We start from the raw sequence: 15,622 nt of genomic DNA, 5'->3' as shown, positions 1-15,622 counted from the left end.
ACCTGTAAAAGCGCTCGCGCGCCGTCGTCCATCCTTTAATGGAGGGCACAGGGTTGTGAACGAGCTCAGCCGAACCTAACTCGGCGGAGCCTCGGAAGTGATCTGACTTGGTTAGTCGGAACCGGGTGGAAGCGAGCCACTCGTCTGTCCCGGAAGGGCCGGACCGCGAGGGGACCACCCTCTGCGCAGGCCATACAAACCGCCGACCTAGCTCGGCGATTCGTTGTGGTTTGTGTAAGGAATCCACATCTGACGATATTTGTGTGTTCTACTACACCACAGTACCGATAGATACAACTTTCAAATGACAGAGAGAAACGACTCTTTTTCAGTCCTGAGGAGTATCTGATGGCCGACACTTCGTACCCAGCTGACTTCACACACAATACAATTGTACCATCGTACAAAAGAGTAGTCTTGGAAGCGAGAAAGAAGATTTCAACAAGTGCGTTGCTCATGTGCGTGTGGTAAATGAGCATACGATCGGTGTGCTGAAGGGGCGATGGTCTTCACTTAGGGAGCTACGAGTGCAGATACGGCAGAACGAAGATATGAATCGAGTGCTACTGTGGCTTTCTGACTGCGTAGTACTGCACAACATCATGCTGTTGTTTGACGATGACTGGCCTAGTGATGGCGAAAGCTCCGGCAGTGATTCAGATGGTGAGAACTCGGGTAGTGATGATGAAGACCCGTATACGTTTCGGCGGCGAATTAAAGCGAAAGCCATCGCTCGTGGACGTGCACCGGGTGGAATACTGAGAAGAGGCTAGCTGTTTTTCATCAATGCTATGGTAGGAGAGTTGAAGGCACTTAGCTAGTAAAAATTAAAATTAACCGTAAGCAATACTTATGAACGCATGCACCACTAACACTTAAAAAACCTGAAAGCTAACGAGCGTCATAGGCACCTTGCTTTCGAAATGGGTTCGATGGTGGCGGCTACAGTCCAGTTTGATAGAGGTCCATAAGCGTCTTGATTTCATCCGGAGTCTTCTGTGCTGCCACCAGTGACATAAACATATAATGACGACGCGCAGCTCGGCGCTCCTTAGTTCTTGAGTACGAACGTTCCTGCCGGGATTTGTTTGCGTTTCGCTGCTCATTCCACGTTTTTTCGTCCAGCTCCAGCTTTTTCTTCATGTAATTGATTTTTTTCTTCTCCATTTTTTGCATAAGCAAATGATAGTGACGCTCTGCTCTCGTGAGCAGTCATTCGCTTTGGCTTTTCCGTGCCGATAGAGTCCGTTGCCGGAACTTGAACGTTTCTTCTTCTTCTGTGGGTTCGTTTTGTCAGAGTTGGTATCTGGGGCCTGTGGCTTTCTCTTTGATAGCTTCGAGCGCGATCTACCGCGCTGGGAAGAGGGGTGAGTGGTCGAAACCGTCGTGCGTGAGGCTTCCGGAAGCGCAGTTGGCTCCGTGCTGATAGAGGCTACTAGATGTGGACCGCTTTGGCCGATAGCAGGAGGGTCTGTTCGTTGCTGTGGTTGCCGTGGGGAGTGATCCAGCGCGGCGTTGCCAAGTAAAGCTAGCATGGAAGGCACGGATAGTAACTTATCCTCTTCTCCTGTAGTCCATAGAGCACCTTCAGGTGGGGTCTGCTCAAATGAATTGTCTGGTTCAATCGCCCGGGCTTTCGTTCTTGATGCTTCATGTTCGTAATCTGAAGGTTCTTGTTCGTCTGCGTTATCATCATCTTGGAGCATCAGCTACCGCGGCACCAGCGGCGGGTCCTTCGGGATCGTCGTTTTGGTCGTTGGGGTCACTTCCACTTGAGTTGAGGCTGTCATCACCGCTATCAACACTGTTGATCTCTTCAAAATAGTTTTCTTTGTCCTCCTCGCCGTGTTTAGAGCCTGACACATTTCGTCCGGTAGCATGTTGTTAAAGCGAACCAAGTTGTAATGTTGCTGGAGCTCGAGCATTAGCCTTCGTAGCGAACAGTTTTTCCATACGCGCGAAGTGTGGGCACAACTTGTCCAGCTTGCCTTGGATTGAAAAGCCGTGCCTCATCTCCTTCTTGGGCATCCCCAGGCCCGTCTCCGTGCGGCTCTTTTTTAGTGTTGGCTGGAGCTTCTTCGTCTTGTATGTTCGCCAGCGCTGCTGCACGTTTGCTCCCGTAAGCGTAGGAAGATTAGATGTCTTCTTGTGTGTGTTTAAATACACCGCCAGCTCATTGAAAGCCTGCGTCTTTGTCTTCTGGGGCCCTCTCGAGACAGTGGTCTTATTGCTGGTGCCATGAGCTGCAGCAAAGTTCTCAGGTATCTCCATCCAGGTAACGAGCAGGCCGTAGTCCTCTCTAGAAAGATGCACCTTTGCGGACGGGCCGTTCTCGTTGTTAAGCGTCATTCTTATAAAAAAACGGATTAGTTAGACTTCCACGTGAAGGAAGGACACACGGCTTACGTACTGTAAGTAGTGTGCTGAGAACGACGTGGAGTGTGACTGGGGAGCACTTGTGATGACGGCTCCCGCCAGTGCAAACTGCTCCTGAGCTCTGTTAGGTACAAGAGCAGATTGAAGACTGACGGCAACATTGCCTTTTCGGATCACTTTTTTGTTATTGGAAATGCCATGTGATCGCTGGGATCGCCCTGCTCCTGAGGTAGGTGATTTTTGAGATGACAGGTCATGGCGCCAAAATATCACAGAAATCGTGCCAAAATATGACATGGGTACACGCCAAAATATGACAGGCAAAAACGCAAAGTTTGACTCCCTCTATTTAAAAAAAATAAGCGTAGTAATAGGATTCTATTTGATACAAATCCGTTGCAGTTAGCGATAGAGCTTCTATTAAGACATGTACACAAGTATCTCTAAATTTTGGAGATCTCTCGGTGTGAGCTGTAAGTTACAGCTCGGTTATTGCGTTCTGGTGCGCTTATCACAGGCTGTGATTCACAGCGTGATTGAGGCTGTATTACGGTACACGTACTTGGTCATCATCGCCTGACTCGCGCTGGGCGCGGTGCCCGAATGCTGGGCAAAGTCTCCGCATAGCCTCGCTAATGAGCCCCGTGGTGCGATCAACGTCCTTCATTCGCGCGCGACCTTCGACGTCGGCATCCTTTGATGATTGATTGGGCGATACACGGCGTGATAAGGCGGACACATGAGCTTCGCACCTGTCTCCACGCTGAAACTAGGAACCTAACCATAAAATTCCGGAGTTGCACACCTACTGCAACGGCGGACATCCAGGCATTGGCGGTGGGTCGAGTGGCGAATTTGCACATCGTCATGATGACTATTATTGAGTCTTGCAGGCGAAAAGAGCAGGTCGAGCCGGAGCCTGCGCTGGGCTCAGTACACGAGATTGGCGAACGGCTTCTTTTTCCTTGATTGGCTGCTTTCTTAAAAGTCAAGAGATCAGAGTCCTTTTGAATTAATTTCTCTTCCAGTACCGATCGGTCAAAGCAATAGAGATCATTCTGCTTTCTTCCTCGGACTGCTCACCCACCGCCAAATTTCCAAGTCCATTTGTTTTATAAAGTGTGGCTACGATGGCCCCGACCCCCACTGGCCAGAATGTGCACGACTTGCAGCGCCTTTCAGTCATAAGCATCACTAAGGAGAGTGTTACTAAGGATTCCACTACAAGCTACGCTGGTATCAAAACACCCCATGACGCCCCAGAATTGCTTGAGGATGGTGCTCTTCGTCCGGGTGGTATGCCCAACCTGTTGAGTCGGGACCACATCGGTCTGATCTTCCAGTACGCAGCTGTCGGTGTCGTTTACGGTATGCTTCCAGAAACGATATACCCGTTCATGCAACAGTACCTCAACTGTAGTGGTGCTCAGGTCGCTGCCGCCAAGGAGCTTGTCATCCTACCGTGGAGCTTCAAGGTGTTCTACGGTATCATATCAGACTGCTTCCCCGTTTTCGGTTACCGTCGTCGTCCGTACATGGTGATCGGCTGGACCGTTTGCATTGGAATGCTGTTGCTCATGGCTATCATGCCCATTGGCCAGCCGTACTACACTGTCGCATCTGACCGCAAAGTCAACGTGGCTGACTACACTCCCGAGATCGAGGCCCGTCTCAACCATAGTGCACCTGGTGAAGGCGCCAAGTACGTCGTCATCATGTTCTTTGCTGCGTTCGGCTATGTGCTGTCCGACGTGTGCTCCGATAGTATCGTGTGCGAGCTCGCCCAACAGGAGCCGATGGCTAAGCGTGGAAAGACGCAGTCGGCTATCTACACGGTGCGTACGACTCTGGTGATTTTCGGTGAGCTACTCGTCGGCTTCTGCTTTAACGGTGAGGACTACGGTGGCGACTTCGACTTCTCGCTGAGCTTCCCGCAGCTTATGATCATTATGGTGGCGCTCACGGCTCCTGCGATCCCTCTTACCTGGTACTTTATCAAGGAAGAGAAGGCCGAGCGTCTGGACTTTCGCAAGTACATTAAGGAATTCTGGGACTTGCTCTGCAAGCGTGTGGTGTACCAGGTCATCGCCCACCACTTCTTCGCCGGTATCTTTTCCGGTATTTCGTACACGGCCAGTTCTCCAGTGCAGTCGTACATGGTAGGTGTTACCCCTATCAACAACATGTTGAACGACGTCCTCGGTCACTTGTGCTTCATGATCGGTATCATTGTCACATCCAAGTACGGTCTCCACTGGGACTGGCGATACATGATCGTTGCGACGGGTATTGTCGTGATTATTGTTGACTGCTCGGTTGCTCTCATCACGGTGTGGGATATCTTCCGCAATCAGTGGTTCTGGCTTGGCCCTCCTATTGCTGTGCAGATTCCCAGCGGTGTTGCTTGGATCATTGCACTATTTGTGACGGTCGAGATCGCCGGTGTTGGTAACGAAGGTGCTGTATACGGTCTCATGACGACGGTCGGTAACCTCGCCACGCCGTTCGCTACGACGCTGACTCTTCTTATTAACGGCCCATTCGACATCACGAACGCCCGAGTGCAGACTGACGACCACTCGGTTCGCGTGGATATCACGTACACGGTCATCATCTCATACGTCATGAAGGTTTTGTCGTGGGCGTTCCTGGTTCTGCTTCCGCGTCAGAAGAAGGAGACCCAGGAGCTGGCTCTTAACGGTGGCTCCAACAAACTCCTCGGTGGCCTTACTGTGGCCTACCTGTCGTTCGCGTTAGTGTGGTCTTTGATGGCCAACACCTTGGCCATCTTCGATAGCACTTCGTGTTTACTGATTGCCGGTGGCAAGGGCTGCTAAGTACTTGCGGGTTTAGGAATATTTTTCTCTGTAGCGTGATGAACGAAAGGACCTTTACAAGAGAAGCTTCGGACGATTCAATAAAAACACACATAAGTTTTATAGATTAGACGTTGAATTCGTTGCATGCATACTTCGGTGCACCATGTCCTCTTCAAAGATAAGAAAATTTCGGCTCAAAAACGATTTTCAGTCTCGAAAGAACAGCGAAGTAGAGCCACGACGATGTTATTTAACATGACATGGCATTCGAAGCACGTTGTGCTTCGAATGTGCCAAGTAGCCTGGTGGCAAAGAGACGTACTGCACAATGATGAATGGAATATTGAGCGTAAAGAGTGCTGAAACCTGCTTCTTACGTCGTTGACAAGATGCTAAGCTCAAGAGGAGTCGATGCCTTCTCACAATGCTGTTTAATACTCCCCGGGGAGGTCTACGAGGCGTCGCTATTCAGGAGAATTGCCAAGAGAGTGCCAGGCTGAGGTTTATTAACCGTTATTATCGCCTATAAGAGCGATATTCGCCCTAGTTTATTCATCTTAGGTACATGTATGTGCCAGTTTCGTGCCAGTAATTTTAGACAATTAGATATTACTTCCTCTGTCGGAAATGATCACGCGAAGTAAGTATGATAGGTCAATAGTGCTGTTACCCGCTAAGAACTTATTTTACGATTTATATAAAGTTATAGATCACATTAACTGTCATTTATAGATCACATTAGCTGTCATTTATGATGATGTTAAATTGAATAGCAGTGCACTGCCACGGTTTGAAGACTTAAGTAACGCGACAGCAGACTCATACAGCTCTTTGCTACATGACAAACTAACAGGAAGTTGTTTCGCCCTCCAGAGCTTGGCTTTCCCCAAGTGCGGTAGTTTGTACAGGTTGCCTCCTCCTTCTCGTAAAAGCTCCAGCATACATGCCTGTAAGGTCAAAAAAATATCATCTACCGTGTCAGTCTCCAGCTGCCGAAACGCGTCCACCACCGACGCTATGAGAGCGTTGATACCCTTTCTTGGTATTCGATACTGAATACTTTGCATGGAGGCGAACAGACCCAGGTCTAAACAGTTGAGGTCAGGCGAGTTGGGGGGCTGACATAGTAGCTTGATGTTCCATCCTCCTTCAGTTCCGGCCTTCATTACATCCGGGTCTGCTGGCGCTACGTGCGGCTTTGCATTGTCTTGTTGTACGAATATGATTTCATTCCGATCCTTCCTTGGCCAATTTGCTTTGATCGCTGGAAATACTTTTGTCAGAAGATAATCCTTGTACACTTCCCGACAGACCGTATCGATATTACGAGTGCAAATAGTTCCTTTGTCTCTATTTTTGCTTCGCCGTTTCGCCTCGTACTGTTCCGTAAAAGACCATATACCAACTTTGCCATCCCAACGCTGCTTTCGGTGAGGATCGTACCTAAAATTATAAATAAAATGTCAGAGGTTTTTATATTTCAAAAATATAATATTATAGAGAATTACCTTGGCCGTGCGAGGGCAGCTAAAAACATCGTCTTGGGAACGAATCGTTTACTCTTCCAGGCGCGTGCAGGTAGTTCTTCGCCGTCGAAAACGAGGTATGATCGTCTGTTGCGGTCTGCATAAAACCACTTCTCGTCTACATGGACTAGATTGTGCATTGGCTTAAACTGCAGAGTAGATTCGTCGATAAACGACAACGCGTGCTCTACCCGCCGTATCTTGTTTTCATTCGTTAGCGACGGCTTGATAAACGTATTTCGTCACGTTACTATTCTTTCATTTACTGCCTGTCTTACCAGATGCCTGGAGAGACCAGAGACCGCCGCCACACGTCTTTCAACCACTCTATCCTCGATAGGAACACTCTTCAGTTTGTCTTGTACTTCGTCTCGATTCTTTCGCTTTCTGCCGCTGTTCTTCTTAATCCGGCTACGCCAATCACCCCCCACGACACCAGCCGTCACTGCAGAGCTGTACCGCTTCCAAATTAACCTCACGGTGTCCGGATGTCGGCCCATAAGAACACCAACCTTAGCAAACGCTCCACGGGGTAATTCTCCGTTGTTGCTGATTTTTAGAAGCTCGTCAATGACGGGATTGCGCTCATTATTGGTAAGGTTGGGCTTCGGCATATTTGTAGAGGAAGAAACAGCGTAGTGCAGGCGTGGCGGGTCGCACTCCAGGCGAGGCTTGAGACCTTGAGAGCGAAAAGTGAGATTGCGGAGGCTACAGAAGTTCGTTCGGCGCAAAACTGGTGGCTGTAGGAAGAGGAGATGCAGGGCTTTCGTTTAGTCTAATCAGACGCTGAATTGGGTAAATAGAACTAACGCAATTGGTCAAATTGTCGACTTCGCGTGATCATTTCCGACCAGAGGAAGTACAACTCGTTTTTTTCTTATTTTCTATTAGCTACAGTAAACATTTTCTGTCGAAGCGATTCGATCTGGGGGTAAGGCTCAATTGATTTGCACTCTTACAAACTTCTAAGCGAAAAGCGGCAGCAAACCGGCAACCCGCTAAAATGAGGACATTTCTCAAAGCAGAGTCATTTGTGACCTAAAGGAGGCAGCATACTTGTATTACAGCTCTCTGATTAAATTGCCCGAAAAGAGCGCATTTTATGTGTGTCTTTATCGACGAAATAGGACATCTCGATGAAAAGTTAACTTGTCAAATTTACAGTACTTACTGGGAATACCGAAGAATGAATAACATCTTTTACTACTTATTACTTCGCTTCTGGATTGAATAAGACCACCCATGTTTCCGATTCGCTGAAATCTCTAAGACCGTCGTATGGTTGTGGGCCAGATGGTCCGACGTGACGTATTTTGCATACATCTCACATGGCAAGCATGGTGGTCTCCTCCGACGAGACGTCCCCACTAATTCCTCTGTCTCCGCAGCCCCTTTCATCCATTCAAAGGCATCGCCATCGTCGTGAATCTTTCGAGACGGGGTTTCCACTTGTTGTCGCTACAGAAATTGATGTCCAGTCGACTGTACAAGAGTCGGAGGCTGACTCACCACGAGCTTCGGTCTCCGTATCGCCGTGCCAATGGTTGGGACACAATTGCGCCGTGCCGTTCACGCTACTAATGTCGGCAATTGGTGCCGGCACATTGGCCGTGCCGTATACTTTCGTGCTATTGTCTCCTGTCCAGGCGGTTTTGTTGCTTTGTTGCGTGGGGTTGGCAATGGCTTTCACGGCTGATACACTCGTGGGCGTTCATGTGGCGGTGGTAACGCAAAGTGTTGATGAACTGCAGGAGAGTCGCGAGACGTATCAACATCTGGCGTGGAGAGCTGGCGGTAAGCCATTGGCTCGACTGACGGGAGCTTTGACGGCGCTCGCAGTTTTTGGAGCGTGTGTGGGCTGCGTGCGTGTGGTGAAGGACATGGCGCCGGTGATGCTATCAACAGTCATTAACGGTTTTGAGCAATGGAGTCAGACAGAACAGCAACATGCAGTGGCGACTACTGTTTGGGTTATCGTACTGGTGGTTGTCCTGCCACTGGGATGTTTGACGAAAATTTCTGCATTGCGCTTTTCGTCGTACTTTGGAGTGGCATTTTCGGTGTATCTGGTGGGAGCTGTGGCATACCGTGCAGCGGTTGGAGGCGTCGAAGCGGGAGATCTTGATATTGATGTGGTGCCGGTGTCAGAGATGGAGTATGAAGCATCATTGTTCTGGCGCGTATCCGAGGCTGTAGGTATCTACAACTTCACCTTCATGTTGCACTTAAACGTAATCCCTTTACTCGCTCAACTTGTGGCAGCGGATAGAGACGCAAGACGGAAGTTACATGACAAGGATATTGAGAATGTTGGTGGTACTGAAGCTCCTGTGGCTGTGGACTTGCTTCAAACTGCTGCACGAACGATGCGACGTCACTTGGCTCTGGCTGTCGGAGTGTGTATTCTGCTCTATGCGACGTTCGGTATTTGTGCTGCGCACATATACGGGAGTAAAACACAAGGCAACATACTGCTGAATCTCTCGAACGATCGAATCATGGCGGTGCCTCGCGTGGCGATTCTTTTGACGATTCTCCTCTCATTCCCGCTACTGTTCCACCCGCTTCGCTCGCTGGTGCTAGAGATGTACATGGCCTGCACATCTCGCAATACCCCGGAAGAGGAAAACGGCTCAGCCCCGTCACAATTCGTACAAGCTGTTGGGACTGTGTCACTCCTAGTCGCTCAGATTATCTGTGCCTTACGTGTGCCTGGACTACAGGTAGTGTTTTCGTTCGTCGGTGCGAGTATCTTGCTGATGCTTTGCTACTTGTTTCCATTGATTTTCTACGTGCGACTTACGTCATGGCGCTCAAGTCGCAAGGAGATAGCACGACTGGCTATACTGTCAAGTGTGGGCTTGGTCGCGACAGTGTTTTGCGTCGCAGCTACCCTACAGCTTGTGTTTCCAGCATGAGAAAAACCTCATCTTATAAATAAAGAAATCGAGAGCAACCCACTTGAATAGTGTTCCTACACGTTGGCGAAATATGCTAATTTGGCAAGGATAATTTTTGCTTTCATTTTATTTACTGAAGAATTGTACAGTACTACAGAGTTTTTACTCTTAATATCAAACTGTAGTACTTCATTTTAATACATGTTGTATTATGATAGTAAATTGCCATTAAAAATCCCTTAGCTTACTATATTTATCAAGAAGGCAGACGATCATCCGAGCGTATCGAGTACTGATTGTGAGCGACGGTTAAAGTCGACGTCGTAGTCGATAAGCAGCGGTCGAAGCAGGTTCGCTGCCTCCACAGCCGTCAATCGTTCGGTCGGACGGTCCGCGAGCAGCAAACCACGAAAGATTTCGAAAATTACGTCGGGGAACTCGATGCGACGGAAGCAAATGAGGCAGCCATCCTGTCCTAGACATTGGTCGTAGCCTGGTTGATTCGCATGTGCAAGTAGATTCGTCGCCCAATTCGTATCACAAACAAGAGCCAAGTGGCCCTTAGGGTATCCAAAACACAGCAACTGGTACAACTAAGCGATAAAAAGACACACAACGTCAGCAAATAGTTCTAAAGTTGACAATGCAGCATCCCATAGTTTTCGTACCAACACTCCAGTAGACCACATATCGGCGGGGGCTCCCAAGAAGCCCGGGCGTGGTGAAGGGCGTTGATTATGCGCCCTCACTTCTTCTGCAACATAGAGCGGCTTAAACTTGATCAAGCGGTCGTCGGCTCCTGCCCGTCCATTGTTTGTCATGATCTCGGAGCTGCCAAAGTCGATAACCCTTGGATTATAATCGGCATCTATCACCACATTGCACGGGTCAACATCTAAGTGACACACATTCTGCGCATGCATGTAGGCAAGGCCTTTGAGGACTCCTTCGAAAATATACAGCGCCTCGAGCATCCACGCTCTGGACACGAAGGTATTGACGGCGTGTTCCAGCTCCGGTAGTGACGTCATTCGATTCACCAGTCGCTCCACGGCGAAGCGCTTGTAGTCTGTAAGCCGTCGCTTGGCGTACATGATGAGACTGCCATTAGCTGCCCAGTCCATAGCAATGTATTCGTTGTGCTCGTCGGCTAGACATTCCCACTGCGACAGGTGAGGCGAGTGGTATACACCTGAGAAGCCCGGTGGCTGTAGCTGTGCCATGACGCGCACCTCGTTAAGCACGTCGTCGTGCTGCAGCTTGAGTTGCGTCTTGTCCATAATTTTAAGCGCCACGTCGTACGTGGGGGCAGATCCCAAGCAGCCACGTTGGAAATACTTAGCAAAGCGCACGACGCCGCAGCGACATACGCCCAGTAGCGCCATCTCGTCCTGATTGGATGCGTCCGACGCCAGTGGAGCCTGGTGCAGCGGATGTGCAAAGCACATGACGCCACCACGCTCGTCGTCCCAAGGCAGCAGCAGAACCGGCAGCAGCAGATCGAACGCAGGATATCGAGGCGGTACACCGCGGTGTCGGAACGGGATGTAGCGCGGCTCTCCGCGCTGCCGGTTGTAGGCAAACTCGACGAGCTGCAGCGCCTCAAGCTCCATCTGGTGGCAATTAGCAAAATGACAAACTTTGTGAGGGGGCTGATAGAGCAAAATGGTACATTGTACCAAATTACTTGAGGGAATGAATGTGCAACTTGCTGCTTGGGTTCAAGTGAGCCTTTAATTGGAATGGATACATGTACGAGTAATGTGACGTGGCAGCGTGCTCTTCACCTTGCGAGAGCTGATGAGCAAGAGCCACGGAAGGAATGACTTCAGTTCTCGAATACCCTGTGGTGTTGCCACTCAACAACGACTTTCTTTCGTCGTTTTCGGATGAAACGAACAAGTACGTAAATTTATTCTTCTTTGTCCTGCTAACTTAAACGCTTTGCACGAAGCTCTAGAATTTATATTCTAGAGTAAGGCGACCACTTGCTCAAGCAGCTATCATAATATGCTAGCTAAATTGCCTTAAAGTGGTTTATAAAATAAAGCCACTTCAAAACAATAAAAGTTTCTGCCGGGATTGGTCTCGCCATTTGGTTGTGGTGGTGGTGGTGGTAGGTGGGGGTGGGGTGGGTAGGTGGGGGTTAAAACGCTGTTTTGTCAGAACTCTGCTAGGAAAAGTAAAGTAATTATCCTGGTACAGTACTGCACTCCGTTTTCGCGGGGTTAATAATATAGGATTTGTTAGTAAATTAGAGTTTAGCTTACAAACTATCGTTCTTTTGGAATTTGGCATATCACATCTGGCGGTTTATCAAAGGTCCAAGGACGCAAAAACGGGGTGCAGTACTGTAGTGCTACGTGACTATTACAAAATTCAAGGATGAAATATGTGGTCCACAGAAAACGTAGGTAACTGCAAGAGCGAATTTAATATCAATTCTCTCATAGATGCAACAGGTTTTTTTTTTTTGCTACAGGTTTTTACGGCCCTGCTCCGCAAATTATAATATTAAACAGGTAAAATACAGTAGAAAATGATACGTTCTCTTTAACAGCTTAGAAAGGTATATGGTGCAAATACATGCTGTTTTTTAGTAAAAGGGACGAAGGTCTGCAGGTTTCGCTCCGTAAAAAAAACGGAGCAGGTGATAAATAGAAGTGAACGTTTTTTCTGCTCGTGCATCGCCCACAGCCACACAGACACAATAATTAAGAGGAAAACAAACAAACAGAGCACAATTTCTCAAGCAGGCCGCTCACGTTCCACCAGGTCCACGTTTGAAGCCATTAAGGTGGTGTCACCAGCAGTGTCAGCTTTCAAAGAGCTTCGCCGTTTTGTAATCATGCTTCCAGCGGTTGAAAAGCGTGCTCAGACGACACCGAAGTGGCAATGACGCTGAGCCACGTACGGGCTAGTTCGGCAACTGTCGATAATGAGGAATTGTTTTTTTTCTCCACCATTCCAAAGACGACGGTGGCTTCTGCTGGCTCTTGCTAGCCTTCGCTTTTCCGGTACTCCTTAAGTCGGATCGTACCCTTCGGCGAGCGATGAATGTACTCTACCAGCTATCGAAACTAACAGACGGATCGGCGCACTGACTTCATCTCGACAGATTGGACGTTACTTGAAGCCGCCGATATAGCGGGATTAACAAAACTTGCCTCTTCTTCACACAATGCATCAATTTCAGCGTTGTCACAAATTCTGCAGTCTTCATCGTTACTGTCATCATTATGATCTCCCTCGTCATTGACTTAGACGGCAATCCACGAATCCTCAGCTGTTTTATCAGCAAGCGAGATGTTATCGGAAACACTCCCCACTAGGTCGACACCGACATCAGCACTGCTTTCGTCACCATCATTGACAGAAGTACCACCACGATCAAGACTGTTCTCATCAGCATTATTGAAAGCGGTGGCACCGACAGGCACATGCTCTTTAGGTGTGTCCTCCGACTTCTTTGCAAGCGCAGCAGCAACAACCAAATGGAGCGCACGGGCTGCACAGAACATGTCAGGCAACTTGAGCATCTTGCACGCTTTCTTCATGTCTGAAGACGGTTCATAACAGCCTCTACTTGCTACCGGCGCAGCTCAATAGTGAGGGAAAGGGGAGAAGGGTAAGCGTGGCCTTGGCCTTAAACTTAATTGGGTTTTTCCACCCTGGTTATAATCGCACTCCAAAAAAAAGCTGATAAATACTACGTAGGCATAAAGGCGCTGAAATTGAGTGGAGCAGCGCGTCGAACAATTCACGTCTAAAAGCAATATGATAGCTTATTACTGTGTATGATACTTATGGTGGGTCCCCTGGTACCCAGCAGGACCCCGGTTCTCCCATTACAAACCGGTTCAGAGATACACAAAATATTTACTTGTTATGGATCACTTTAAATTCGGAGGTGGGCTAAAGAGCTGAAGAATCGAGGACTGGTGGCTAGAAACCTGACCCACTTTTCGTGGACGGCCTGGTCCTGCTCTGCGTGTTTCTTTGTTTGTTTTACCTTTTGCTCCTCCTTGATCGTCAGAACCTCTACTTTTAGGGGTAGCTGGAGCGTTTATGATTGCATCGGGTACGTCTGGATAAAACCCCAGGTGCTGTGGAGAAATCGAGAAGTATTTTGCTGCTTCTTCGGAGATTTCTGCTTTTTCGCCGAGAGCTGTTTGACTGGGTGACGTGGTAGTTGCACAGAACCGTTTGACGCCTCATCGATGCTTGATATATGGGATCCAAAGAGCTTGGATAGTATCGATTTTCGGATGACATCTACCCCTGCGGTAGTAACCATTGAAAACGATATCGCATCGGCATCAGAAGTCCCAATATGTTTTACGGTGCAAATACCACAGTCAATCTCGAACAGGTATTTTGAAGTATAACCTGGAGGTGGTGGTAAGATTTGTTTTTAGCAACGCCTCCCACTCCACGAAAAATGGTCGTTTGGGCTCTTTGTGGTCAATAGCCAAGCGTTTCACGCCTTTGATCTTATTCATCTCCTTGGCCACATCTATTGGAGCATACAGCTTCAGACCTCACGTCACTCTACGCGATCACTCGGTCAGCAATATTGTGTGAATGTCCTGTTAGTAGGAAGCATAGCACAACGTTTTTGTACGAAAATACCACCGAGAGAAAAGTGAAAAACATGAGTACAGCCTTGGACTTGTTTTGACCAATATAAATATCCACCAAGCCGAAGCTGATCTCTGCGGGCGGATAGCTGCTGTCGGTATCGTTTATCAACATACCAAGGTGATAATTCAGTCGAAGATGACAGAGGGCATCTGCATTATTCCCTCGCGCTCTTTAATCATACAAATACACGTGGCTGATGCTGTTGTTTATGCCTGCTACCACATAGTTCTGGACAATGAGATTGCTGCTAAAGTAACAGAAGGTCGGATGTGCCCATCGTGAATCGTTGCTATCCCTTCACCGTAATCTTCAGCCTACATAATACTATGCAGGTAGGACGAGCCCTACCTTAAGCACCAGTAACCTCCACGACAATACCTCCATCCTCCATGTTATCAACTTGGCCCCCATTCACTTCGAATGAGCCATTGTCACTTTTGTCAACGGTGTCTCGTATAATAGAGTGAGATAAAATATGTTCTGGGGGGCATGAAACGCTGAATAATTCTTAACGAAAGCAGAAAATAATCTTATCTGTGTAATTGCTTCGACGAGACTAGCCGAGAGCAACCGCTACGCGGCGGTAGTTTCGATTACATCCTCCATGGTAAGGCCTTTTTCATCCCCCGCTTCGCTTCGACGGGACTATTTTACCGGTACATGTATTAATAAATAAGCCTAAACGGATTCTTCATTTTCATTACATGTACCGGTAATCGGATCCCAATTTGGACTACCAAGCAACCGTATCTACAAAGTCAGAGAATGTCGCTAGTCAGAAGTAATTAACAGCCGTGTCGAAAAAAACGTATTTGTTAAATACCGAGCTCCAAGTAATTTGCGCAGTATGTCTACAAAAGACTGAGCCTCCACCATGTTGTTTGCAACATTACTTCGAAACATTGTTTTATTCTAGTCAAATGTGATGATAAGCAGCTACAAAATAATATAGTATTTTTTTTAATTCTAAACGTATTCTGTTATTACTACATAGAATCAAATTTTACGTAAGATACTGTTCACAAGTGTTGTTGCTGTTGTTGTTTTGTTGCTGTTGAATTAGAACTCTAAACCGTACTACGATCTTGTCGGCAACCCGTCCGCCCATAAATAGTATCGTTCTTCCGAGCATACCGGTAAAATGAGACGACACACATTAATGTACTACGCAGCACAACTTTTTTACAAAATATTTTTCAATAAGAAAGTACTTCGAAGTAAGACAATGCTTATTAATATATATATAAGTAACAAAAGCGACAATATAAAAAGAAGCATTTTTTTGCCAATATAACAAAATAGAGTGTCATGAGTAAAAATATTTTGAGTCAATGGAAATACTTTATATTGTACCCAT

General features: G+C 47.7%; 6 protein-coding genes across 6 annotated transcripts; 2 read left to right on the top strand and 4 right to left on the bottom strand.

Moving 5' to 3' along the window:
* Nucleotides 1-815: 815 nt before the first annotated feature.
* PITG_02411 (uncharacterized protein) lies at nt 816-1,414 on the bottom strand (the record flags this gene model as incomplete). The annotated part of the gene is made up of 1 exon (XM_002907293.1): nt 816-1,414. The coding sequence occupies one exon, from the start codon at nt 1,141-1,143 to the stop codon at nt 943-945; it is 201 nt and encodes a 66-aa protein (XP_002907339.1).
* A 295-nt stretch (nt 1,415-1,709) lies between these two features.
* On the bottom strand, nt 1,710-3,043 carry PITG_02410 (uncharacterized protein; the record flags this gene model as incomplete). Its single annotated transcript, XM_002907292.1, has 4 exons — nt 1,710-1,783; nt 1,896-2,350; nt 2,411-2,487; nt 2,939-3,043. The coding sequence occupies 4 exons, from the start codon at nt 3,041-3,043 to the stop codon at nt 1,710-1,712; spliced, it is 711 nt and encodes a 236-aa protein (XP_002907338.1).
* Nucleotides 3,044-3,506: 463 nt separating this feature from the next.
* Nucleotides 3,507-5,213, top strand: PITG_02409 (Folate-Biopterin Transporter (FBT) Family; the record flags this gene model as incomplete). The annotated part of the gene is made up of 1 exon (XM_002907291.1): nt 3,507-5,213. One exon carries the CDS (start codon nt 3,507-3,509, stop codon nt 5,211-5,213), a length of 1,707 nt encoding a protein of 568 aa, XP_002907337.1.
* A 2,845-nt stretch (nt 5,214-8,058) lies between these two features.
* Nucleotides 8,059-9,639, top strand: PITG_02408 (Amino Acid/Auxin Permease (AAAP) Family; the record flags this gene model as incomplete). The annotated part of the gene is made up of 3 exons (XM_002907290.1): nt 8,059-8,799; nt 8,878-8,976; nt 9,028-9,639. 3 exons carry the CDS (start codon nt 8,059-8,061, stop codon nt 9,637-9,639), a joined length of 1,452 nt encoding a protein of 483 aa, XP_002907336.1.
* Nucleotides 9,640-9,893: 254 nt separating this feature from the next.
* PITG_02407 (protein kinase) lies at nt 9,894-11,234 on the bottom strand (the record flags this gene model as incomplete). The annotated part of the gene is made up of 2 exons (XM_002907289.1): nt 9,894-10,214; nt 10,290-11,234. 2 exons carry the CDS (start codon nt 11,232-11,234, stop codon nt 9,894-9,896), a joined length of 1,266 nt encoding a protein of 421 aa, XP_002907335.1.
* Nucleotides 11,235-12,881: 1,647 nt separating this feature from the next.
* Nucleotides 12,882-13,160, bottom strand: PITG_22699 (uncharacterized protein; the record flags this gene model as incomplete). Its single annotated transcript, XM_002907288.1, has 1 exon — nt 12,882-13,160. The coding sequence occupies one exon, from the start codon at nt 13,158-13,160 to the stop codon at nt 12,882-12,884; it is 279 nt and encodes a 92-aa protein (XP_002907334.1).
* Between the last annotated feature and the right edge of the window lie 2,462 nt (nt 13,161-15,622).

The sequence above is a fragment of the Phytophthora infestans genome, genomic scaffold (genome assembly GCF_000142945.1).
Source record: "Phytophthora infestans T30-4 supercont1.3 genomic scaffold, whole genome shotgun sequence".
NCBI classification, from domain to species: Eukaryota; Oomycota; class Peronosporomycetes; order Peronosporales; family Peronosporaceae; genus Phytophthora; species Phytophthora infestans.
Note: the sequence above shows the minus strand (reverse complement) of the source record. Positions and strands in the feature narration are given on the sequence as shown.